The sequence below is a fragment of the Leuresthes tenuis genome, unplaced genomic scaffold (genome assembly GCF_036924035.1).
Source record: "Leuresthes tenuis unplaced genomic scaffold, fLeuTen1.0.hap1 SCAF_20, whole genome shotgun sequence".
Classification (NCBI taxonomy): domain Eukaryota; kingdom Metazoa; phylum Chordata; class Actinopteri; order Atheriniformes; family Atherinopsidae; genus Leuresthes; species Leuresthes tenuis.
The window spans coordinates 4,065,554-4,092,575 of NW_027325374.1; the positions used below are offsets into that span (position 1 = coordinate 4,065,554).

The following is a 27,022-nucleotide window of genomic DNA, read 5'->3' on the forward strand; positions in this document are numbered from 1 at the left end:
ATAAGTTTGAGTCCCAGGCTGTGACCGTGGGGGGTTTTGCAAAAACATGCTCATGCATCAGATTGTGAATTTGTGTCAGGAAGTGTATAATTTGGGCAGAAGTTCCCTTCTGTTCAGCTGTGTGTGCTGTGCTGTGCAGGGTATCCGAGGGAAGGTTCTGCTTTGATGTTTGGGTGTGCAGGGATGCTGAGATTGTGTGATGCAGACAGTCGGCGTCCTCTGTAAACCCAGCTGTGCACAGAAACACTCGTGCATTCACTTTATATGTTATGTTACTAATGAGGAGGAGTATTTCCTTTTTTGCTGTTCTTCCATTAATCATGTAGCCTGATCGAATGATTGTGTATCGATGTGTTGTTTTAGCAGTCAGTCTCATCTGATCTGCTTCTCCCTTCGTGTCTATTAGCAGCTAAATTTTCTTTCGATTTGTCAGAGAGCGAGACACCAAACTCGCACTTAAAGCTTCTCTCGAGCTGAAATGCCTAAACTGCTGAATGTTTATGACGTATCTTTGTGCTTGATCGGACCCTTTCACCCTCTTTATGTTGGCAACTTAATGCATCAGCTTGTGATTCCCTGCAGAATCCAACTCCCTTTATTTGGCCCAAATATTAAATAAAACCAGTTTTGACTTTATTGAGTCAAAGACAGTGGGTTTTATCACCAGCTACTGATTCTAAACATTTTGTCTTCAGCTATGTTTAGCATTTAGTAAGCTTTTTAAAACAAGGACTAAAACACAATTTTCAAGGTCAGTTAGTCCATGAAAACATCCTTTGTCTTGGTATACAGGGTACATACCAAAGATATCTTCAGTAGGTCCCTCAAAGCATGACGCTACAGATTCTGACCCCAAAATTCACCACAGCAAGATGTCAACTACTCATCCTCTTTAGTTTTAAATAGGTGTTTGTTGTGCTACATATACTGTAGGCACCACTTCTGTTTTATCCTTCTTTGTCTAAAAGACATCTGGGGAAACAATAATCAATGTTTGCATGACAAACAGTTAACACCTCACAGAAGAAAGGCAGCGAAAAGGTGATAGATGGCTGTTAGTGACTGTTATTTGCCAGAGTAGTTATGGCATATCTGTAATATCATGCGTAAGAGAAGATGAATTGAATGGAGGGCAGTTGGCTGTGTTTAAAAAAACATCTGAGTACTTCAGATGAAAAAGGAATATTAATATTACTCTGGGTGCCCTCGCTGACCCAGTATGTCTCTCATCAGTTTAACTGGCAGACAGCACAGGCTGTCTAGCCACTTTAAAGTAGTAGTTTAGGCTTAAAGCAATGTTTATTTATGCTTTTTAGCCATGTTAGCCACGTTAGCAGTATGACCCTTAAGACTTAAATGTCAATCAGCCACTTTGGTTTTAACGGCATTTTTTTAACAAGCAACAGAATTAACGTCATCACATTTATGTAGACCTTTATTGTTGTTTTTGTTAGTTATCCATGACTTTTCAGCTAAAGCAGCCATCGTATCAGAATTTTGATTTGATTATCCACATGGCCTATTTCTACAGAAACTACAGTAAATCCTCGCTTCTGGTTCTTGTCATTTTACAGCAGTCAGTGATGTCCATTTGCTTTTTTTCTCTGGTTTATAGGATGGTTTCACTCCTCTGGCAGTGGCTTTGCAGCAGGGCCATGACCAAGTGGTTTCCCTCCTACTGGAAAATGATACCAAGGGAAAGGTCCGACTCCCAGCACTGCACATCGCTGCACGGAAAGATGATACCAAAGCCGCCGCCCTTCTCCTTCAGAATGACCACAATGCGGACGTGGAGTCAAAGGTACACTCATTTAGTCTTCAGCAGGAATACAGCTAATGTCAGAGAAGGCATTTGGTTTAGTTTCTTTTCAAGACACAGTGTGCTTTTTATTTTGTGCTTCCTCGCATTCTGGAGACTTTTTCCTTAGATGTGCATGAGGAGACAAGGAGAGAGGAGGCTTCCAGAGGAGCTTTGAGCAAGGAAACAGGTGTATCCTCTGCTGAAGTCTTTTATCAAGTGGCATGACATATAAATCCTGTGCCATCGTACACAGCACACAGTTTGACATTGCTTTAGACTGACACATTTGATCTAAGGATATCTCATCTTTACATCTCTTCCTGAGCTAAGAAGGCAAGGCAAAGGATTATTTGCCTCATTTGTAGCCTCATGAAACCTAATGCAAAGTGTGGGTGTGATTTTACTTATTCCTTTCACTCAACCAGTGCCTCCTAGAATTGGCAGCTGCTTGATGACTGCTAGCGTGAGGACATATTTCATATTTTCCTCTCGGGAAGGAAAAACATTTCCCAAAATGTCAAACTTAGAATTTTCATCCTCTATGTCCAGGGGCTTATTTTCCGTCTGGGGATGTTGTTAAAATACTATTTAAGTCACCGTCACTGTAACAATTACAGTTTTGTTCAGTCATAAAAACGCTTTTAAGGTCAGTCTGTGAAAAACCAGATGCATTTATCTCTTAGAATTTGAATTTAAGTAAGAACAATAAGACAAATTTAGACAGATTCTCCTGTTTTTTCTATTCAGATTCATTTGGGAAACAAAAGTTATTCATATGTTTCCCAAAAATATGTTTGCCCACCAATAAAATACACCTGTAGCCCTCTATGAACTCATGAGGACCCCGCAAGAGTACTTATATCTTGGACACTTTCTCTGAGACAAAAGTTGACCGAGTGTTTCTATTTTTGATAAAAGCTTTTGAGTATTCCTGAAAAATGAAAATGCAGATGGTATTCTCTTTAAGTGTAAAGCAGGCAGAGCACTGTGAGGGAGAGTTGCAGTCCATCATCTACTTGTGTGTACTGCTCTTTGGTTCCCTTTTAGTTGTTTTCATTATCGACTACGTCACTGTCGCATCTCCATCCAGCAGCTTTGTGTGACCATGTTGGTGTTGCTGTTGTACTTGTGTTGGTGCACTAATCACCCCATTGGGTCTTCCTCTACCACTTTTCCTCCTTGATTCGTTCCTCTCTCTTGCCCCTCCATCCCTTCCCCTTCCCCTTTCCCTTCTAGATGATGGTGAATAGGACAACAGAGGTACATCTTTTTCTTCTCTCCTCCTCTTCTTTCCAACTCCTCTCTTCACGTTTTCTCATGGTCACTACTGCAAAGCCTTCTGTCTGCTAGCATGAACGCTAAATGCTGGCATGAATGCTCTTGCGCTTCACCTACCTATCCGTTTTTAAGCCTGCATTGCATTTCAATGTTGCTTTGTGTATATGCTGTGGCTTGCTGCACAATTTAGTGGATTTTAAGTTGTGCTTAGGAATTTTAGGTTGATACATGACTTATTTTTAGCAGTTATTAAGTTGTAAAGATGCCTGGGTTGCAAACAATGTTCAAACCACTTCTGTTTTCTCATAACTTACATTTGGCCTTAAATGACAGCACTGACTTGGTGCAAGTTTTGCACCATAAACACAGCCACATGTTTCACATATTTGGACCACATATGACTCGTCTAACACCGCTGTTACTAAAGTTAGGCCCAGCTCATGTGCTTTGGGCCACGCCTGGCCCACAAACACTTGTCAGTTCCACTACTCAGCTAAAGTGCCAAAAGTGGCCCATGTTAGGCCGAAACATGGCCTGAACAAATGAGAAATAAAAAGAAAGTGTGTAAGATACACAAAATGATGAAAAATGATTCTGCAATATACTAACTCACACGGTGAATTCTGTGCAACAGATTTTCACATCAGTAATTCAATTCATGTAGAAATATTTGTTGTCTTTCACTTTCAATTTTCTACATTTCTAACACAAATGTTTTTAACTCCCCTGTTATTCCAGGTTTTCAACTTTTCAGGTTTTTCACAGATGTAATTTACTGCATTGTGTGGATATATTTAATGATGCAGTAGGTCTCGAGCTGTTTATGTCATGTGAAAAAATTTACTTTTATTTGTATTTCAAAACTATAACGAAACAAAAAAATAAAAAAAGCACAAGCACATACAGCACAACCGTGGATACGGATGGCCCGAAACCACAGGACACTAACTGCATAGCAAGCATGCCACTGGGTGGAGGAATGTGTGTGTGTGTGTGTGTGTGTGTGTGTGTGTGTGTGTGTGTGTGTGTGTGTGTGTGCACATACAATACACATGGCACAGGCCCCACATGAACCATGCTCAGTTATGAATGTTAGGGCCACCGCCCACCCACCCCCAGCGATCGGAAGCATATTTTTATATTATTGATATATTATATTTACACTAAAATATCAACAGGGAACAGCTAAGCTAACAGCTAAGCTAACGGCAGCAGCTAGTTAGCTTAGCCTAATTCCAAAGAGTAAAAATAAATGGATCACAATGGGTTAATCTGGCCAAAAACAGGTGTTAAAAGCCCAAATTTTGGTTTTGGGATAGGTTTGTTTATTTGGGTTCTAAGGTCAAACTTTCATGTCAAGACATAACTTGCTAGTTGTTATTAGCTACCATATGCTAAGCTAAGCTATCCAGCTGCTGGTTGTAGCTTAATTTGGCTGCTCAGGTATCAATATCAGTCTTATCATCCAGTTCTCAATAAGAAAGCAAATGGGTGTCAAAATATGCTTTCAACACCTCAGTATAAGTATTAGCATTTTGTCTCTGAATGATCAAAAGTCGTTTTTGTGCAATTCCACCAGAAAACTGACTGGTATTTCAGTGTCAGATCCTCCAGGTTTATTTCCTCCTGGTTTCCTTGTTTAATGACTGTGTTTTTCATCTTTATGCAGCATGCAGGCAGTGTCATGTAGCAATGCATTTTGTTTCAAGCAAAAACTCACAGCAGATCTTAGCCTGCCTTTGTTGGAACAGAATATAATCATACTGTTCATGTTTATATCATTTTATACTTGGATTTATTTTCTTTAACTTTCCAGCTAACTATCAACTGTGTGAATTTTGGTCTTACTCCAACTGAAATGATATTTGTCATATTTGGCAGTTACAAACATCTGTTTTGCTACTTTCTATAAGGTTTTACTTGGTTAAAACATACAATAAAATGGTGGCTTAGTCACCATTTAGGACTAAACCATTCAGAATAATTTGTATAAATCAATGATTTATGTTTCTGATTAATTCTTTCTGTTCTAAGCAGGTAACTACACTGTCCTGAAGTGTTTACATTAGTTTGGTCTTTTGAGCTGATGACTGGCCTTTGATTAATACTGATGCATGCTCACTTGCATGTGTTGTTTCTGCATCTCCTGTCAGATGAAATCATGTTGTACCAAACCAATGTAAACAATATATATATATATGTTCTCATTTATATTTGCCAGATTAACTACTTTTGCATCAGTTTCATATGACAGGAGCTTCAGTTGCTGATTTTTGCTTATATTGTGCATCCACATCAAAGGTTGTGGTACATTTGCCTTTATAATTACATGAGAAAAGTAAGATTTTACACTCAGTGGCCACTGTAGGTTCACCTGCAGGATTTAATGCAGTTCATTGCATTATATATAGCCTCTATTGATTCCATGTGCACAAAGATGTTCATCTTTATTGTGATTGACACAGACGCATAATTTTAATTGTTACTTTATGATTAAGCTTGTAGTTTAGAGTTGTTGTACAGACTGAGTAAAGTACAACATAATTGCAAAATGGAATGAAAGTAATAAATGCAATTGAGTAAATGGCTCCTGCAAAGTTTTGACACTAGCCTGTCAACAATTTGGAGCTTCATAAAGATGAAATATGTCCTGATGCTGTTGGATGCAGTGGCCCGGGAGTGTAATGCTGTTTACCTTTTTAATTTTCTGACAGCATGTTTGACTTATGCTCAGCTCAGAATTGCTCTTCTCTGTTAGCCTGCTTTTGGCCAGCTGTTACTCGATGGAACGGCCCATCATGCTTTGCTCCCGCCTCACTGTGGGACAGGTTTTGCTTCCTTTTTCCAGCCTTTTGTAATTGACTGCATATTTCTCTGTGTGTGCGTGTGTCTGTCTTCTCCTTCTCAGAGCGGTTTCACTCCTCTGCATATCGCAGCTCACTACGGCAACATCAACGTAGCAACGCTCCTCCTCAACAGAGGGGCAGCTGTGGACTTCAAGGCAAGGGTAGGTCCTTCGCTTCAAACACGACAAACACTCACATGCACACACAGAGGCCTCTTGAAGTGCATGCTGCAGGAAGAGCTCAGTCAAATACTCTAATATTAGAGGGTGGGACAATGTGGGATGATTCTGCAGCTGCTCTTGTCACTACGCTGGAGGAAACATAAATCCTTGTGTGCTATTTAATGCTGTGGATTTTTCACTGAGAGAGTGTTTGTCTTTTGCTGAATTGTGTTAGTTGTTTGTGTCAGTTTGTTGTTTTCACTGATCACTGTTGAAAGAATGCAAGAATAAAGCTGGTCATGCTGTGTATTCATGTTGTTATCTTATTATAGGCAATGAACTTATGCTACTGACAGGATTGTGTAGCCAAAGGCTGAAACATCCATTTCTTTTGTGTTGTTGTGCTTAATTTCTTTTCCAAGAACTACAGAAAACCCATAAATGAATAATAAAGTCACATGATATAATATACTTTTTTATGATAAACTTGCATTTCTCTTGTGGGCTCACACATATGCAAGTTTTCTCCCGTCATTGCAGAGATTTTGACCAGATTTTGACCAAATTCTTTCCAATATTCACTAAAAATTAACTTAAAACCTTTTCTTGACTGGGCATGCACATTGTGACTTTAGAAGCTCGAAAGAAATATCAACAGATTCATGATTTTTATCAGTCATCCTGCAACATTTCCTGTGTATAGTTGTAAAAAGAATAAGATAAATAAGTATTAGAGATGCGCTGTGAATTAAGCAGCCTATAGTCATACTTAAATAAACTCTTCAGGATATTGGCTGAGCATACAGATTACCACACTGTTAGCAGACAGAGCTAATGGTGGCCTTCAGCACCTTTCATTAAAATAGTTCCCCAGAGCTCTGAGCAACTGACAATGCTGCAGCTGAAATGGTTAATTTCCTCTAGAGGGGGATATTTAGCCATTTTTTTCAGGACTGTCAAACAGAGATGGTGCTCTTAGAAGTGATGGATATTAAAATGCTGCAGTTTCCTTTTACCCATTCAAGTAATCAGTCAATATGTGACCAACCAGCTAAGTCAGGGCATTTGGTTTTACTTTGACTCCAACTTGGTGCTTCAGCTTGAAGTCTTCTCGTCTCTGCCACTCAGTGACATGGTGTTGCTTTTCTCTTCCTGCAGAATGACATAACACCACTGCACGTAGCATCCAAACGTGGGAACAGCAACATGGTGCGACTGCTGCTGGAGAGAGGGGCCAAGATAGATGCACGGACAAAGGTAAACACAGTCAAGAGGAGATTTTTACAGGTCTTTTCTCTACTCAATACCTCCTGTATTCTCATGATTATGTCTCTGTATCTGAGTGGTAACACCTGGCTCGGAGGCTGCAACAAACACAAACATTAAGGTTTTATGTAAGTAGAAAGGTTAGTAGGATTAAAATCAGGGAAAAATCTCAGTGAAGAGCCCAGAAATCACCCAAAGAGCCTTGAAATGCTCAGTCAGGCCAGTGCGTCTGCAGAGGAGCTTAACTGACTTCCCATAATTCATCCTGTCACTTTGAGTCCCTTCAAGTCACGTTCATGCTGAGATCTTTAGAGCAAATTAAAAAGATGAAAATCAGCTTGTACTGAGTAAGACTGCGAACTTTATCTTTCAGAACACAGGCAGTACCCCAGCGTGTCATCATCTCTTAGGTTGGAAACTGACTGAATTTTCAGCACGGTTTGATTTTTAGCGCAGGGATTTACTCTCTCAGCTTATACATATAGTTATCTTCCAAATCTTCCTTCAGCTGCGTATAAATGAAAGCATCACTGTCTCGTCTGTTGATCGAAGAGATTGCTGTAGATGTTATGAGTTCAAAGCAGAACATTGGCTGGTTGTTTCCACAGGACGGGCTGACTCCTCTCCACTGTGGAGCAAGAAGTGGTCACGAGCAGGTGGTGGAGATGCTGCTGGACAGAGGAGCGCCACTAATGTCAAAGACCAAGGTGCACCTATGTTTTCTTCCTCTCGCTTTCTTTTCTCCTAAATGACACCGTAGCAAACAGAAGTCATGTTAACGTCTCCTTTCCTTCCAGAACGGTCTGTCTCCTCTTCACATGGCGACGCAGGGCGACCACCTCAACTGCGTCCAGCTGCTGCTGCACCACGAGGTGCCGGTGGATGACGTGACCAACGACTACCTGACGGCGCTCCACGTGGCCGCCCACTGCGGACACTACAAAGTGGCAAAGGTCATTGTGGATAAGAAGGCCAATCCCAACGCAAAGGCACTGGTGAGGACAAAGAAGTGGAGGAGACAGCAGGCGGCTGGGAGCAAAGCTGTCGTCAGGATAAAACACAGGACAAAGGGATAAAAAGCGCAAAAGTTAAGCTACTTGCTCTGGTTAAGGAAAGAAAAAAGGCCTGAGATGTGGTTGAGGCTGTGGCTTTTGCTCACAGTAGGATTCAGTTCAAGCAGTCTTTGTTGTTTCCCACTGAAATACCATAGTCAAAGATGGCTGGACATGAATAGAGACCCTTTCACAGATCTGATTCATGATTAATTTTTAGTTCTTCACAAAAAGCACTGAAACAAAGGGAGTTAGCTGGAGGAGAAAAGACAAGAAACGGGACAGAGATGATGACAGTAAACAAACGAAAAAAGTAACTTCATATCCGAGCCACTCTGCTGACATAAGACAAGTATCTGTGTTCTGTAATGAGAAAAGTCTGGGTGTGGTTAGAGCGCTGGGACTTAGCTGGAGAGAATGGGAAGGAAAAAAGGACATGGAGAGGAAAATGAAGTCATAGGACTTAGCCAGAAACCTCAAAGTCAGGAGAGTAAAGGAGGGAGGGAGGGAGTGTGTACAAGTTGGCAAGAGAGAAGTGAGTTGTAGGGAAAAGTATCCATTTCACTGCAGATTTTTTTTGTATCTTACGGGGGATTATTTCCATACGTTTGTCTGGTTTTCAAGCAGAGGGTTTGAGAGAAAGAGGAGGAGGGTAGAAGAAAAAAGTTCCCTCTTTGTACTGTATTTTCCATTTGGTGTTCCAGACTTGTCCTCCGCCAGCTCTGCAGGACCTACGGAGCCACACGCAAAGACCTCCTGGATTATTCTTACACCTTTAAACGCACTCATTTTTGTCTTTTTGTGTCTTAGAATGGTTTCACTCCACTGCATATTGCCTGTAAGAAAAACCGAGTCAAAGTGATGGAGCTACTTCTGAAGCATGGGGCGTCCATACAGGCAGTCACAGAGGTAGGTCTGTAAATGTGCATTAAAAAGCACCAACGTATCACAGATGGTTCATTGTCTCTAACAGGATTGACATATGTCTCCTTTTAGAATTAGAAAATACTCTACATTTTATTCTACTAAATCAGTTGTGAATTCTGCACACCCTTCATGGGTCTTCACAGGTAATAATTGTGTATTACTGAGTGCTAAAAGTCTTGTTTTATTAAAACTAAGTGGCCCCTATTAGTACATATTGATGCATGTGCACAGAACTGAGTATGACTGATATTACTCATCATTTAAAGGACCATTTATGATCTCCCTTTGAGATTTATAGAAGTATTTTTTCATTTAATTTCATTTTCATCAGCACAACCAGTCTGAACAGTAAAATTCTCATTGCATGTTAAAGTATAAGAGGTAATAGTCCAATAGAAATCTTATTTAAACTCTTAAATCTCTGCACATACAGTAAAAAATAGCACGCAGCATTCTGCAAGCAGCAAAAATGCACATAGATACAGACCAGAGAGGCATTTTATCTACCAAAGACTCCCATGTAACCCAGTTTTTAATATTTTTTTTCCATTTTTAATTTGAATATCATGGACAGTTTTGGTCACAAATTAGAAGTAAATGTTGCATGTGATGCTGCAGCTAATCTGTTGGTGCAGACAGTGACTCAAAAGAAACTTTACAAGCTGATGAAGGAGGTTGGCTCTGTGCTCTGGAGCTCTGTAAAGATGAATGTTGCACAAACTGATGAACATAATGAGCCGCACTGCACACCTTCTGTTTGTTCAGTCAGAGGCTTCTGCAGCAAAGAGTAATACAGGAAGTCACTCCTGCCAGCAGCAATAAGTCTACACAATACTTACAAGGAATAATAAAAAAGTATGTTTCAAGAGCAGCTTTTAGAAGAAAGTGTGGTTAATCGGGACTATTTTCATTCAAACCGTTGTTTTCTAACAGCAGAAGAGCAAACATTTAGCAAAAGTTTTTACGCTCTTATTGGATTTGTTGTCTGAAAGAAAGAAATCCGTTTCTTTGAATGATGAAAGGGAGTTTGCATCCAGCGGTCCTGCAGAAAAGATGGCTGATTTGTTATTAATCTGCTTTAATTTCTCCAGTCTGGCCTGACGCCGATCCATGTCGCTGCGTTTATGGGTCATGAAAACATCGTCCACCAGTTGATCAACTACGGAGCTTCACCAAACACGAGCAATGTGGTGAGTTTTCCTCATTTCAGTTTGCTATTTTAGACTTTCAATGTGAAAATGGACGTTATCCACTGGGTGCAACGTGTTTAAGTATAAAAACAGAAACTAGGACTCTGTTGGTGTGTTTAACAAAAAAAAAGTGTGAAAACCAACAAAGGAAGGTCCTTTACGGCATATAAAGTGTCGTAGTTAATACACTTAAATTAACTTAAATGTTGCTTACAGACAGATGAATCAATATTAACTCTTGATCAGGAAGGCCAGCTCAGTCTTGGGTTGCCCCTTTGACTCAGGTGGTGGGAGAGAGGAGGATGATAGCAAAACTATCATCCACGATGGACAATGCCCCCCCCATGCAGGACACCATCAGTGCACAAAGCAGCTCCTGCAGCCACAGACTCCTTCACCCCAAGTGTGTGAAGGAGAGGTTTATCGCAGGTCCTTCCTTCCTGCTGCTGTCAGACTGCTTAACAATCACTCAGATACTGTGAAATAAGATGAAATGTGCAGTAATTAATGTGCAACAACCACTATCCACTGTGCAGTTCACTAGCCCATGTACAACTGCTGCTATTGTTGAGACCATCTTTCTCCAGCAGCAAGGCTCTTTCTTGCTGCTGTAACAATGGGGAATTTCCCCCAATAAAGGGGAAATCTAGTCTAATCCAATCTGTAGCGACTGTTTTTGTAGCTAAAGATCAGTGACTATAAACTGAGTTCATGAGGGAGAATATTGGATGTAGATTCACCAGATGGTCTGATCAGTTCTCACGTTGCTCTGTAACTCCTGGATGTGTCTGTGAGCTACTTTTTTTGGTAAGAAGCAGGTCAGGCCACACTTACATTGTGAACATCTGCCTGCTTCCAGTTCCTCCAGAGTGTCCAGAATCGCTTTAATTTGTGCTCGCAGCAGAGAAAGTTGCTGAAAGACGAGATCAGGTTTGTTGATGCCACGCGTTTGTGCTGAAAGGATCTCTTTCTGTCATTCTGTGGAGCGACGAGCTCTGTTCCCGATTGTTTTGACTTTTGCATTAATGGAGAGAAAAGAATCGAGGGTCGTAGACAAAGTTTGGAGATGATGATCGAGGAAATGATTAAACTGAGCTGAACAAAGAGGGGGAAGAGTGCTTCACAGTCAACCCCAAGCATATGTTCGCCCACGCTGTGGCTGTGGCCAGGTTACCATAGGAACAGAATATTATGGTGAATTGGGTGTGGAAAGCAAAGAGGGTCCCTCTTTGGTTTTACTGCGTCTCCTGCTCTGTTTACATTTTCAGAAAAGCAGGGATTTGGGGCAACATTCAAGTCTCTGAAATACCTGCCAACCCATTTTTCTCTGTTTGTTTCAGAGGGGGGAGACAGCCCTCCACATGGCAGCGAGGGCCGGACAGTCGGATGTGGTCCGGTATCTGATTCAGAACGGAGCACAAGTCGATGCCACGGCCAAGGTAGACTGTCGCTGTCCGTGAACTAGCATTTCTCCTTATTTTACACGCAGGGTGTGTTTATGTCTACTGTACGCTGCCGTTTCTTCACACACGTCTAATTACAGTGCAGAGCCCCTCCTCTTGTTAAAGAGCTCAAATTATGCTCATTTATAGGGTCATAATTTTTACTTTCAGAGTCTTCTAAGAAAGTTCAGATTCCTTTATATGCGCTACCGTCTCTTTAAGGGCCCACTCTGCTCTGATTGGTCACCTGATCAGTAAAATACAGTGAAGTGTAAAGCAGCTGCTCATTATTTGCTTGAGGTGTGCTAAGCTAGCCACTTAGCATAAATCATAGAAATGTGTTACGTGATGATCCAGAGGTTAAGATCAGAACAGCTTCCTCTAATGTGGACTTGAAGCTTCCTGATTTTCACTTCCTTTTTAACACACTGAAGGAAAAAGGGAAACCCAGAAATCCTAATATGGATACTTTAAAACTCCCTGAATGACATTTGTGCCTGTTGCTTCCGGATGTGAGAGGCACATGTTACCCTGCATAGATATAGAAGTCCTGGATGCTTTTTCTTTTTACCAGTTTCCATTGGTAAAGTGTTTCCGACGCTACTCTTTACTATCTCATGAATTATGCCAGTAGCACACTTGGCAAGTAAAGCATGAGGACATTTCCTCTTAAAAGTTATTTGGAAACAGGAGCACATTCGGATATGGTAAATTTATCTCCTTTTTTTGGCTGTAGCAGACAGATATGACCCACACGATCGCTGACACAACCGGAAACCAGACTCCAAATGAACGCTTGAGTGTAAAAACGTGCCTCATATCAGGGGCCTGTGCTTCGACGCAGTATTGGTGGCTGAGAGAAGGCAACTGGAGGCTCAGCTCCCGATTTCCAGCATCACAAAGCTGGTTCACTTCTTCCCATGGCCCATCACCATGGCAACTTATGCCTGCAAAACCTGAGAGCGAGATCTAAGAGATCAACACCTGTAAATCTTAAAATATGAAAGAATAATAAAAAAAGAGAGTCTCTGTCTGACTCCTTTAAAGTCAAAGACTGACTACCCTGTTTGACTCTTAATGAAAGTATGTCAGCAGAAGGGAAAGCTCAGCCTAAAACAGAGAAAAGACAAAAAGATATGGAAATAGCATTAGTTTATCTATTAAAATCAATCTCTGACCGAGAGATTATTCACTAGAAAAAGCCTGTGCAGCATAGCAAACTGGATAAATTGCATGAAAAGATAACTGTACTTTAAAGTTGGGCTGATTAAAATCACTGGACATTTTAAACCCTTTTATTATATAATTTCTCAGACTGCAGTAAAAAAAAAACTTTTCTGTTTCTTCTTTGTTTGGCACAGGGAAGCCGTAATCAGACAGAAAAAGACTGAAACTCGTCATAGATAATCAGATCTTCGTCATCGTGCTTAGATGTGGCAGCGAAACCGATCAGAATAATTTATGCATTGATAATCTTCCCCTCCTGCATTGGTTTGCAGCAGCTGTGTTGGGTTTCAGCCTGCTGGAAATATGCAATTAATTGGCTCTTTTACAGAAAATCTGGGTTAAATTGGCAAGTTCAGAACCAGCGCTGTAGTACCGCTTAGCAAGATCTCCCTTATTAGAGTTTGTTTGGCCAGATCATTTAAGGATACGCTGGATATGTTGAACCTGCTGCGATATGTACACATATTCCCGTTTCTGCTTTGTTTTGTGCATCAGGACGACCAGACTCCGCTGCATATCTCCAGTCGTCTCGGTAAGCAGGACATTGTGCAGCAGCTGCTGGCCAGAGGAGCCCGCCCAGATGCTACGACCAACTCTGGATACACACCTTTACACCTGGCTGCCAGGGAGGGACACAGGGATGTAGCTACAGCGCTGCTGGACCACGGAGCCAGTCTGAACATTATTACAAAGGTAAGCCACAAACGTGTGTTAACAGAGGACTGTTGGAGGTTACACACAAATAAATATGCTTGTGTGAATAAACTGGTCCAAAGACCTTAATAAGGCCTGATCAACAGAGTTGTTTGTGTGCTCCATTGGAGCATTTTGCCCACTCTTTGTCCTCCCCTGAATGGGAATAGTTTGAACACCGCAGGGAGGTTTCTGCAACATTCGCTGCAGTCAGATGATGGGGAATACCAGCTCCAGCTGTTCGCCTGCAGTGGAAGAGTTGGGTCATAGCATTTGGATAAAATTAGTCTGAAAGCAGAGTTGCTGGGGGAGATACTCATTTTAAAGCATCAGTTAAAACTGTACTGGTTGTGAGCCTTGCTTGTTGCTTTGTTTGCCTCCTTTATGTGTAACTATCATTAATAATTTCCTGTTTGTTTGCTACTGAGGATGTTTTTGTTGGTCAGTAAAACTCAACGACTTCTTACAGAGACTCCCAATTCCTCCCAAAACTGCTTTAGAGAGCATTGAAAAGTTTTCCATATTTCTTCTTAGCATGAAGGTGGTTAAGAAATGTTTCTGAAAGTGCAAACAGGCTGCATTGTGGAGCCCTGATTTCTGGGGAATACTGTTTAAATGTCCGATAGCACACTTCTGCACATCTTTAACATGTTCTAAGAAACTACTGTTTCCTTTCACATCTCTGAACAGCGTGCTGTCGATCAATTTATCTAAATTAATTTATCTAAAAATTTATCTAAAAGACTTAATGAGGCACAAATATGTCCAAACAGTGAAGTCAGATGTGGTCGAGATTCATTTATGTTGAGCAGCTGAGGCTGAAGTTTCCATCCACCTCCACCTCCGTAAACAGGGATTCACATTGTTTAACCAGAAGGCCACTTTGAATCCCATAACTAGTAGTCTCCTCTGTGATTGCATGCCTCATGCAAAACACACAGTCCTGGATCAAAACTGGCTGTGTGTCCCCTCATAGCTGAAGAATCTGATGTAACACGCATCCAGTTTCTCCACCCTGAGCATGTGTGTTTTATCAGTTTCTGTTCCCCGTGTTGTTATGAAATACTGTAGCTCGGTGAAAATGAAGCACACATGGAGCACCAATCATGCCTCACCTCTTAAATATCTGATATTCTTCTGTGTTACTGTGTGCCTCTGCAGAAGGGCTTCACTCCTCTGCACGTTGCAGCAAAATACGGGAAGATGGAGGTGGCCAACCTGCTGCTGCAGAAGAACGCTCCACCCGATGCCGCTGGGAAGGTGATGCATGTTTAAGCTCTGCTGATGGAGGGAATCCTAGTGAAAGCTAACTAAATTTATCCTCTCAAAGGCCCACACGTGCACAGAATCACTCATCACCTCTGCTCGTAGCGCCCCGTCACCACCTAACAGCTGCTCATGTTTGTGTGTTCAGAGCGGACTAACTCCACTGCATGTGGCAGCACACTACGATAACCAGAAGGTGGCGCTGCTCTTGCTCAACCAGGGAGCTTCACAACACGCTGCGGCGAAGGTAAGAGTCGGTCAAAGTGTTTAAATCAGATGTTTCCCAATGCATTCATGCACCCAAACCTCTCTGTGTGGCTCGTGTGAGAGGCAGCTGACCTACTTTCACTTCACTGCAAAGGCTCAATATCCTCCACTCCAGCACCATCTATCCAGAAAAACTGCCCCCGAAATCAGCTGAAACTCACTTTCACTCCCTGATATTGAATAAATCCAGCAGTGGATTTTAGTTAATGCCTCTAAATACCCCCTCGTGTGAACATTAAGTTTTTTAACCTTTCTAAACGTTCCCATTTGTCGTTCTTTACAAACTATAAGAAAAATAAGCACTCGTGGATGAACATCTCTACCTTTGGAGATGTAGCGTGTCGACATCAAAGCACAGCTTCAGACGGACGTAACAAACACAGGAAAATAATCCTGTCAGATTTTATGGTGGTGATGCAATCAGGTGTAAGGTTTATTTAGGATTAATGAGACGTTATCAGCTCGATGATACTTTGGCAGCAGCTGCAGCCACCCAGCTCAGGCAAACTCATTTGCATATTCATCATCTGGAGCTGCATCCAAGCCAGCTCAGCATAACAAGAGATTTTCTTTTCATGAAAAAGAGCAGAATTCGTATCTTGATGAATAAAGATGAGTTGATCAATGTTCTGAGAAGGAGTTTAAGCAAATATCTTCTCCTGCTTTCCTCTCCAAGTGCTTTACGGTTATGTTCAGTTGTTTGTGTAACGGTGACAAAAAAAGAGTTTGGTTGAAAGATTCCACTAAAATTCAGCTAAAATAAGAAAGATGGTTAAAGAAAAAGAACTTTATACTATGTTTCATCAACAGGAATGTAAAGATGGAAACAGATGGATGTAGATACAAGAATATAAATTAAGCAAAGAAAGAAATTAAATGCATTAAGAGATAAACTGAATGGTAAATTAAATAAATAGCAACAAGCTTGAATGAATGCAGCTGAAAATAAGGCTGTTTTTCTCATTCTACACGATTACTATTGCATGAATTGATTTTTAACTTGATTTTATTTGCGTTTAAACTTATTTATGTCGCCATTCATATATTTTTGTATTAATTTCGGACGATGGCAGTTCCTTTCCTCGTATGTTAGCAGCTGGACACGGAGTATTTCATGTATTGATATTACAGTTTTTGTATGTTTTAAACACGTTGTGACGTGTTATTTTAAGGGTGGATCTTGTTATGATTACGCAGAGCCAAAGTTGATGCTCCACCCTTGTTTCCAGTGCTTATACTGAGCAGTATTACAGTTACTAAACTAACTCTCCTGATCCTTCAACCCAATTTACAGAAAGAAAGCAAAAAGATTTGCTTCCAAACCAGTCAAAGTTTTGCATTGAAGTAAATAATCCTGTAAAGTGTGAACACGACACAAAGTAAGGGTCCTACATTTTCTTCCAGTAACAAACCATGTTACAGTAAGTTTATCCATCCATCATCATCCGGGGGTCGGGTCGGGGGGGCAGCAGCTTGAGCAGAGAAGCCCAGACGTCCCTGTCCCCGGCCACTTCCTCCAGCTCTTCCGGGGGGACCCCGAGGCGTTCCCAGGCCAGCAGATAGACATAGACATGGGTCTTCCCCGGGTCTCCTCCCAGTGGGACGGGCCCAGAACACCTCACCAGGGAGGTGTCCAGGGGGCATCCTAACCAGATGCCACCTCATCTGACTCCTCTCAATGCGGAGGAGCAGCGGTTCTACTCCGAGCCCCTCCCGGATGACTGAGCTTCTCACCCTGTCTCTAAGGGAGGCCCAGACACCCTGCGGAGGAAACCCATTTCGGCTGCTTGTATCCGTGATCTCGTTCTTTCGGTCACTTCCTTACAGCTCGTGACCAAAGGTGAGGGTAGGAGCGTAGATTGACCGATTGATCGAGAGCTTCACCTTCTGGCTCAGCTCCTTCTTCACCACAACAGGCCTATGCAGAGCCCGCATCACTGCTGATGCCGCACCGATCCGCCGTCAATCTCCCGCTCCATTCGTCCTTCACTCGTGAACAAGACCCCGAGATACTTGAACTCCTCTTGGGGAAGGAGCTCATTCCACCCTTTCCCGGCTGAGGACCGTGGTCTCGTATTTGGAGGCGCTGATTCTCATCCCAGCCGCTTCACACTGGGCTGCGAACCGCTCCAGTGAGAGCTGAAGGTCACGGCCTGATGACGCTAACAGAACCACATCATCCGCAAAAAGCCCGATTCTGAGGTCGCCAAATCGGACCCTATTAAAGCCCTGGCTGCTCCTATAAATTCTGTCCATAAAAATCATAAACACATGTACTATGTTACAGTAAGTGTGTCACGCTGCACAACTTATGCCCATTAAAAAGTGCACGAATCGGTTTGAAACCCTGGCGGCACGTTGCCGTTTGATGTCCCGGAGAAATTTAAACCTAAAAAGTAAATCTTTTTCTCTGTTTGCAGAATGGCTACACCCCACTCCACATTGCAGCCAAGAAGAATCAGATGGAGATAACCACCACGTTGCTGGAGTACGGTGCCTCCACCAGCGCAGTGACGCGGCAGGGAATCACCCCTCTGCACCTGGCAGCGCAGGAAGGCAACATGGACATCGTGACGCTGCTGCTGGCTCGAGACGCCCCGGTTAACATGGGCAATAAGGTGTGAAAAACTGCCTTTGCTGCTGATATTTCTCTCTCTAACGGTACTATCACAGGACTCATATTTACCCTGCGTGTGTGTCTACTGTAAACATGTATTCAACTGCCAGAGCCTTCATTTTGCTAAATTAAATTATAGTGTTCTTACTCCAGACACAACCCCGAGAGAACCTGCCATTTTGCTTTAAACGGCTATATTTAACTCCCTCTGACCTGTATTATCCCGTTTGTGTGTTCAATCGTCTCTCTGTCTGTGTCTTTATCCTCAGTCGAGTCTGACTCCGCTCCACCTGGCTGCCCAGGAGGACAAAGTCAACGTCGCCGAGGTTTTAGTCAACCAGGATGCGATTATAGACCCCGAGACCAAGGTAATCACAGTGTCCTCTTGTCCTAAACATTCTCCAATTATACTTTATACTGAATATCTTTGGGTTTGGTGTGCTGAAAGCTAGAATAAATGATAAATCGGTAACAAAACTCCTAAAGAACGGTACATACAGCGGCTCAGAGGAGTAACATCAGCGAAGCAGTCACATCAAGTTGAAAGCATGAAGATCTGTTGCATACAAACTACATGTTAAATTATATTGTTTGAAATGAGGCAAAAGGCACGAGCCCCCCCCCCCCATTTCATTGTATTTTTCATCTAAGGAGCCAGACTTTCTTTTTTTAAAGTGGTCTTGAGCAATAGTTCCCCAGACTTTCTGAAGGATTTTCTTTGGCCATTTGGCTGCTTTTTATACTCCTTTTCAGTCCTTGTACCCAAGCTCTTAAACTGAGGAGCCCCCATCACAGAGGGGGGGGCACATAGATAATCATATGTAAAATATCAGCTGAAACTAACGTTTGCTGTTACTTCCCAGCTCGCCTTTATTTCACCTGAATTCACCAGGGACCCTTTTTTTTTATAAGCTGCTATCTGTTTCTTTCATGTTTAATAAAACTGCACCAGAGATGCATAAAGTAGAAAACGTACCCATCTTGTTGATATTTTCTTTAATGCTTGCCTTGTGCGTGTGAATGCACACGAGTTGTCGCCACAGCGTATTTGGGTAGCAGCAGAGACCCTTTTCATGCTGGTATTTTAATGCCTTCTTCTTGAGATTTAAATTAACAACCCGACCAACATCCCCTCCGGCCTTCAGAGTTATTGTCACCTGATTATCCTACTGTGTCATCATCTCTTAAATGATGCATTACCAGTAAAAGGAAAATTTGCTTTGTCATCAGCTGGGTTACACACCTCTCCATGTGGCCTGTCACTATGGCAACGTGAAGATGGTCAACTTCCTGCTGAAAAATCAGGCGAAGGTCAACGCTAAGACAAAGGTACCCGTCAGATGTGGAGTGTGTGTAAGTCAGAGTGTGTGTTTGTTTGGTCGTGTGTTCATACCTCGTGTCTTTCTTCTCTGCAGAACGGTTACACGCCTCTCCATCAGGCTGCTCAGCAGGGACACACGCACATCATCAACATACTGCTGCACCACGGCGCGGCGCCCAACGAGCTCACTGCCGTGAGTACACTCAGAAAAACCGGCTTATTGCCCGTCACATACACGCTGCTATCCATCTCCAGACCCATGTAACAGATGTCACGTCACAGTGAAATGTAGAAATCATTCCTGATTCTCATCAGACAACTTGCTCTACTTCTTTTTTTTTCCTAGAATGGGAACAGCGCTCTGTCCATCGCCAGGAGGCTCGGCTATATTTCTGTGGTCGATACACTCAAGGTGGTGACAGAGGAGACTGTGACTACTCAGGTCAGTACTTGTTTGGTTTCCTAAATCCTTCCCTTTTGAGAGTGGCCTCTGTTTACATCTATCAACGCTTTTTCACCTGTTTGCACTAATGTGAACTACAAAAAAACTGATTATTTAAGCCTCGTGTCCATCCATCCACACTCACTCCGAGGATCAATTTAAAACCCCTGCTTAACCCAGTGGTTCCCAAACTTTCTCCCCTCTGGTACATAAAGTTTTACACATATTTTATTTCCCACATTGTAATTAATACAAACCTCAACCTTTTTTTGAAAAAATTTAAAGTAAACTTCCATAAACTACAACTTCTTTTAGAATGAGAAATGAATAACAAACCGCCTGTACAGTGTGATTATTTAAAGTGTCGGCTGCAGAGTCATTGAGCTCGTTGAAACCATGTCTAATGCACAGGGAAGTATTGATTCCTCTGCTATGCTGTGCAGCTTTTTGCACTGCGCCACTCGGTGAGAAACTTTATATGAGGCAAGTTGAGCATTTGCAGCTTTAGCAAAAAATAAAAATGACAGTTGAGCACAACGGCTTACATGTTTTTGTCTTTGTGATCTGGATGTTTTGTCTACAAGTGGCGTCTTAGCTTGTTCAGCTTCAGGCTGTCGCAAGCTAGCACTTTAAGAAAGACGGCACACTGCGGTCTCTCCTCATTACCCACCGCTGTACGGGTGAAGCCAAAGGCAAGATGCGTGTCATCATATCTTCTTTTCTTTGCCATGGAAGGAAATTGCGTTGGAAGCACATCTGGCAAAGCTTCATCCTCTGCTTCGCGTTTACGTGGGAGCCCCATCAAAAACTTGTCCTTGTTATGCTAGCAGTGTCATCTATTGATTGATTCATTCATGCATTCCAACCACGCACCCCCTGTTTGGGAACCACTGACTTAACCCAACCTAACATGCATGTTTTTGGATGGTGGATGGCAGCCAGAGAACATGCAAACTCCACACAGAAAGGCCCTGGCTGGGATTCACACCAGGAAGCTGTGAGGAGTAATTTAGCCCCATTTAAGCCTTATATTCAATCTATTAAATCTACTAAAAACAAAATATAATATCAAAATGCCAGCAAGTTGGGACAGGTTTGGGACAGAGTTGAAGAGACCAACTGCTGAAGTTATGATATCGACACTTTGTCCCGTTCTTTCTAGATGTAGAAATGCAGCTGGGTGCTGACTGTGCTGAATGTAATTTGGCATTATTTTTGTTGAAATCAGCAAAGAATTTGTTGAATAAGACCTCATCTGGATGGCAGCAGATGTTGCTGCAAAATCTGTTTCTTTTCCAGCCGCCTGATGCACCCCAAACCATCATAGATGCCATGTTTTTTAACTGAATGCAGATATCAAGCCCCTCTACTTTTTCATCTAGAGGCAAGTTTATTTGTAGAGCACAAGGCAATTCAAAGTGATTTACAACTACATACAGTCACAAGAAGGCAAATAAAATCATTCAATAAAACATAAAAATAATCACAAGTGAATTCAATTAAAAGGAAAGAGTGCAGATTAAATACTTTCAGTTATCATATGCACAGCTAAATAGACTGTTTTCAGCCTGGATTTAAACATTGTCAGAGTTGAGGTCTGTCTCACTTCTTCTGGAAGACTGTTCCAGACTTTAGGAGCATAAAGCTGAAATGCAGCCTCAGCTTGTTTAGTCCTGACTCTGGGCACCAGCAGGAGACGCCTCCCTGAGGTCCTCAAGCTGGTTCATATGGCTCTAACATGTCAGAGATGTACTTTGGTGCTAGACCATGAAAAGACTTGTACACAAGCTGTTTTAAAGTCTATTCTCTGAGCGACAGGAACCCAGTGCAGAGACCTGAGACCTGGACTAATGTGGTCGTATTTCCTGGTTCTGGTCAGGACTCGAGCAGCAGCGTTCTGGATGTCCTGCAGCTGTCTTACAGCCCGTTTAGAGCCCAGTGAGCAGGTCGTTACTGTAGTCTGACCTGCTGGAGACAAACACTCAAATTAGTCTTTCTAAGTCTGGTTTAGACACTATTCCTTTGATTCTGGGAATGTTTTTTAGATGGTAAAAAGCTGCTGATATTAATGATTTAATGTGGCTGTTAAAGTTCAGGTCTGAGTCCAATATTACCCCCAGATTTCTAACCTGATTATTAGGTTTTAGAGAAAGTCTCAAGGTGACCGATGACTTTCTCTTTGTTTCTGTGGGCCACAGACAATGATTGACACATTTTAGCTGCGTATTAGCTGGTTTAATGGAAGCATGTACATATTAAACAATAGGGGTCCCAGGATTGACCCCTGGGGAACCCCACAGGTCACAGCCATTTGGTCTGAGTACCTCCTGTCCTCCAGATAGGACTTTAACCGGTTTAAAGCGGTACCAGAGATTCCCACCCAGTCTTTTAACCTCCGTAATAAGATTACATGGTCAACTGTGAAAAAGAGTTTCCCCTCAGTCCATTTTCATTCAACTCTGGCATTTCTGGCTCCTTCCAAAGCCTCAAATGTCACGTAGATGTGTCAACATCAGCAGCTTAACAAGATCGTGTCTTTGTTCAACAGACTGTGATCGAGAAACACAGGATGAATGTCCCAGAGACCATGACTGAGGTGCTGGACATGTCCGATGACGACGGTAAGCCTTCGCCTAACAGCTGACTCTAAAACCAGGTCTCCACATGTGAGCTGATCTCAGTCACAAAATCCCGAAGAGTCGGCAGATTTGGATGAGATACCCGTGCTGGTCTCCTTGTTTCTAAATTTCCACTTTGCCCCAAAGTTATTTCGCCATCGTTAACCTGTTTTTTTTTTTTTTTACATTCCATCCATTTTTCTTATGGTCATGAATATGATTTAATCTATAATTTTCTAAGTTGCATGTTCAGCTATTGAAAATATCCAGTAATCACTTAAATTTTCTTTGCATAATATCATTTAGTTTGTTTTTTTCCCCATTTGAAACTTTCTCCTCCATCCATTCACAGTCTTTAAAGCCAATGTCCCCGAAATGATCACGGAGGACTATTTTTCTGATGTGGAAGAAGGTATTTTTCATCTCTCTTTATCATTTTCTTTAAGCTCATCCTACATGCTTCCAGTGCTTTGATCTCTTGTTTCTCTTTTGTCCTCTTTTTTTTACTCTTTTCCAGTGTTGTCAAAATGTTTATGTGGACTTTAGTAGAAAATAGGAAGGTGGAGTTCGGCTCTACTGCAGTGAAGTGTTATATAATCCAACAGAATCGGTTAATGTATCAGCTGCCGGCTTTAAAATGGAGTTATTACCTTTTCTTTTATGATTTCCATGTTCTGTAACACTGCAGCACTGCTGCTTTCACCCTCGTCTCTCTCTTTCTGAGTTTTGTAAAACCTCCAGTGCCTCCGTGCGTCGAAATGCGAGCGAATATGCCTTTCAGCTGGTTGCCATGCCAACTGTCTGCTTATGGCGTTGTGTACCAGATTTCTTTTCACGGCGCTGAGTCGACGGCACATTCACTTGATCCTTTGTCTTCAGGGGATTGTCGGTGACGCTCCCATTGTGGTGTCACACACTGGAGCCAAAGCAAACGCTGAAACAGCTGCTGTGGTGTGTGTTGAGCGCATGAGTGTGCGTTTATTTTGTGCACGTCTTTTCTCCTGCGAGGCTAAAAAGCGGCTGAACTTGACCTGTTGACCAACTGTACCAAATGACACACAAAGGAAGTCTGAAACAGCAAAAAATCAAACAAATGGCTCAATGAATGAATAAATTCCCCCAAAATGAAGAATCCTTTTAGACCATAAATAATGTGCAATTCTTTGCAACTTTCCCCTCATTTTATTCTCATTTTACAATATATTTCTTAATCAAATCATTGTATTTATTTCTGTATTACTGTCTTTTTGCATTTTCTCCCCCTATTTATTTCCTCAAAAATATTCATTTTTGGGTGTTTCTGTCTGCAATTTTGTCTCATTATGCAAAAAAAAAGAATTTTATTTTTTTTAAAAAGCATTTTGGGTGAAAAGGTTTTGCAGAAATGCATAAAATTAGGAAAGAAATTAGAGAAAATTGCAGATAATTCACCAGTTATAATATAAACATGTAACTGAATATATGACATAGGACTATGTCAATGAATTATATTAATAAATGACATGGGTATCAACACAAAATTAGATTATTATAACCAAATTGTTCGTTTATGCAATAATTATCACTTAAATGAGTTTTTGGAAGCATTTACTGGTATATAAAGTTGTTTATTGAGCCTTTTTTGTCTTTATTTCATTTGGATTTTGGTCAGTTTCAGACCTCCATACACAGACAGAGAATGTTATCTCTTTAGTTAGTCCTATTTTCACTCGGCTCATTCTGCCCTGTGGAGGTTTAGCTGCATCCATGTTGAAGAAAGGCAGTCTTTCATTGTCAGGATGTCACATGCTTCATGCTGTCTGCACTTTTTATTGCCCCAAATGTCAGCAGGCCACAGAAATCCACTTTTCCTCAACACAGTTCAAACTTTGCTGCAGTGTTGGGAGGGGGGAGCATGAGATAACCAGGTGTGGCAACGTTTCCAGAGTTCAGTTTCTGCTATTATCAGTGGAGATGAATGTAATGAATATTCAGATAAAAGAATAAAGAAGCATTGTGATGAAAACTGGACGAGCCACACACAGGCGCTCATGACGTTGTGTATATATAGCTCTTGTAATGATAAAATAAATGGTTCTGCCTGTTTGTGTTTGAACAGAAATGGACGTTGGAAATATCTGCATCAGCTACTCCTGTAAGTGGAGAAAAAGGTCTCGCTGTAACTAACTCAGTAACCAGTGTGAAGTGTTAGCGACTAAACCGATTAGACTAAACTCTTTGCCGTTTGCATGTTTATTTCACATAGAATCTGTGCTCAAGCTGTTGTTGTTTAACTTCTGATCTAAAAATACATCGAGTGTAACTGTAGTCGCACGAATACACACTCGCATTCCAGCAGAGTAACAGCAGCGATTAACATCTCCAGCAACACGCACAGTCCCTGAGCTAAATCAGGACGGGCCTCAGGACGGGCCTCAGGACGGGCCGCAGAACCTGCGCCGCGCCTCGTAAACCGTGTTAAACGTGGATCTGTTCCAAAACTAATTAATAAAGTCTGTCATCGTGGCTTTAAAGTCAGAATCACAAGATAACTAAAGGATGTACTGTACGCCATCAGGCATTGATATAGTTCCAGCTTTGATTTGATATTCTCTGCTTGTAATCTCCTGGCTACAATGTTGTTTTTGCTGCTTGTTTTCATGTCCTGACCTTTGCACTTGTGTCCATCTTTGGCTTTTTACATTCTACAGTAAATATAGCACTTTGCCATTTAAAGAGGGCAGTGCTGCTCATTTGCCAAATGGGAACTGATCAATGCAGAGACCGGGGGCAATGTGTCACACTCATGATATGCAACCAAAGGGTCGAAATGCTATTACCCAAAGGCGGAGCTAATATCCGGGAACAATACACAGTAGCTCTCTGATTTATCTACATTCTGCAGTAACAAAAGGTTTGCACGGTTGAACTGCTTTACTGACAGAAACGTTGCAGCCCAAAGCTGACATTGAGACAGTGGTGGTGGATGGGAGAGGGGGAAAATACCGCTGAACAGCTGATCTGATGAAACTCATGAAGGTTTTAGCTCACTTACAGTAACAAACATGTAGAAAAACGTCATCTTTCACTCCACTCGGGTTCACTTTCTGCCCTACTGTGTGTTAGACGGAGAGGCTGCAGCACGACCAGAAAACAAACCAGGCCACAGATGAGAAAAGGTCTTTTCTCCATTAATTTGACTCAAATGCAGTGGAAAAAAGCTGCTTTTTGATTATTTGAAGACACCAACGGGCTCTCATGACACATGAAACATATCGTCGGAAAGCTGACCTTCTTATAGATTAACGCAAAGCATTTTAAAGCGTTGTGACCACAGTTGGTATAATCAACAACAATCAAAACAAAAATCCCAAAATGGAGCCAACTCACCTTTAAAGCCTTCTGAAAATCCACCAATTTCCCAACAGAAAGGTGTCAGAAATCCATCCATAGCTCTAACAGGCTGACAGCCGAGGAGAGTTGGTGCAAAGTGCCTGAACATTTCTTTAGGAAAACCTGCAGGAAATACAAATCCTCTGTGTTGGAACTCAGTTCCAGTAAGAATTGATGGGATTTTGACTGTCTTGGGGGGGAGATGTGAGTGTTAGCTTTTAAAAGATACCAAATTAGAGCCCAAAATGTACTGCACATGGAGGATAGCTCAGTTTACTTTGGGTATGCTGCAGATGGGCATTTTAGGCAACTTTAGGGCTTGAGAAACCCCTGCATCGCGTGCACACCTCTCCAATCATGCTGTTCACACTCGGGCTGGGTTGATGCTGGTCCTTGCTGCCAAGATGTTCATCCAGACATGATTTTGACATGTTCAGTTACGTCAGATTAATGGAAAGAATAGAAAGCAATTCAAATTAGTCATACAGATGAATTCGGTGTGTGCTCCATACAAAGGTCTTTAATCCAGGAGAACTATGCCTCCTATATACTGTAAAAAGGATGGAGATAAGAGGGCCAAGGTGGAGAGCTGGGTGTGTTTAGGGGGCCTGCAGTTGGATTACATGGCAGAGGACAAGAAGAGATGGAAACAGGCGATCAGCTAACTGGAGCTAAACCGTAGAACAAGATATTGTCAGCAAAGAATTTGCACTATTTAGATCCAGAAGCTTAAGAAAGACCAGCAGGTGGAGAAAGAGGACATTAAAGAGGCAGACAACATGACGTGTGAATAAACTGGAGCACAAATATAAAGTTACAGGGTTGGAAGTCAAGGATTAGAGGAGATATCGTGGATTAATTATGTAGATGAAGGAAAGCGTTTCGATATTAGGCAACTTTCTGAGTCCCACACCCAATTACTATTTCTGTCCTGCAGTGAGCTCTAGGTGTCTGTTCTGAAACTCACACACAAGCACACTCTCACACACACACACACGCTGTGGATAATCCTGGAGCGGGGTTGGTAGGCGGGAGAAAGACGATCTGTTTGTGTGAGCTCTGAAACAGAGACGGGCAGCTAATGCAGGCTGAGAGCTGAAGGGAGGTTACGAGTCAACCAAAAGTTAGTTGATGGTGAAAAGCTCCGAACCGGACTCGTGGCTGAATGAAGTGCTTTAAAGCAGGAGGTGAGTTTTGGCTCGGTGAGGGGGTTGTTGGAGCCGGAGAATGGCCTGG

The 27,022-nt window shown here is 42.0% G+C and overlaps 2 protein-coding genes across 4 annotated transcripts in view; one reads left to right on the forward strand and one right to left on the reverse strand.

The window, feature by feature from the left end:
- Window positions 1-27,022, reverse strand: part of LOC140279000 (DELTA-stichotoxin-Hmg2b-like) — a 335,708-nt gene that overhangs the window by 267,467 nt on the left and 41,219 nt on the right. The gene's annotated exons all lie outside the window — the stretch shown is intronic.
- The window catches only part of LOC140278995 (ankyrin-3-like), a 111,742-nt gene that overhangs the window by 37,955 nt on the left and 46,765 nt on the right, over window positions 1-27,022 (forward strand). Inside the window, exons 6-25 of one of the 2 annotated variants that reach the window (XM_072374157.1) lie at window positions 1,616-1,801; window positions 3,038-3,061; window positions 5,988-6,086; window positions 7,245-7,343; window positions 7,961-8,059; window positions 8,150-8,347; window positions 9,215-9,313; window positions 10,423-10,521; window positions 11,862-11,960; window positions 13,686-13,883; window positions 15,045-15,143; window positions 15,298-15,396; window positions 17,837-18,034; window positions 18,303-18,401; window positions 19,264-19,362; window positions 19,449-19,547; window positions 19,701-19,796; window positions 22,345-22,417; window positions 22,767-22,826; window positions 24,513-24,548. In XM_072374157.1, coding sequence (XP_072230258.1) covers window positions 1,616-1,801; window positions 3,038-3,061; window positions 5,988-6,086; window positions 7,245-7,343; window positions 7,961-8,059; window positions 8,150-8,347; window positions 9,215-9,313; window positions 10,423-10,521; window positions 11,862-11,960; window positions 13,686-13,883; window positions 15,045-15,143; window positions 15,298-15,396; window positions 17,837-18,034; window positions 18,303-18,401; window positions 19,264-19,362; window positions 19,449-19,547; window positions 19,701-19,796; window positions 22,345-22,417; window positions 22,767-22,826; window positions 24,513-24,548 — 2,158 coding nt within the window. The remainder of the gene's footprint in view (window positions 1-1,615; window positions 1,802-3,037; window positions 3,062-5,987; window positions 6,087-7,244; window positions 7,344-7,960; window positions 8,060-8,149; window positions 8,348-9,214; window positions 9,314-10,422; window positions 10,522-11,861; window positions 11,961-13,685; window positions 13,884-15,044; window positions 15,144-15,297; window positions 15,397-17,836; window positions 18,035-18,302; window positions 18,402-19,263; window positions 19,363-19,448; window positions 19,548-19,700; window positions 19,797-22,344; window positions 22,418-22,766; window positions 22,827-24,512; window positions 24,549-27,022) is intronic. The other variant, XM_072374158.1, reaches the window with a different exon arrangement.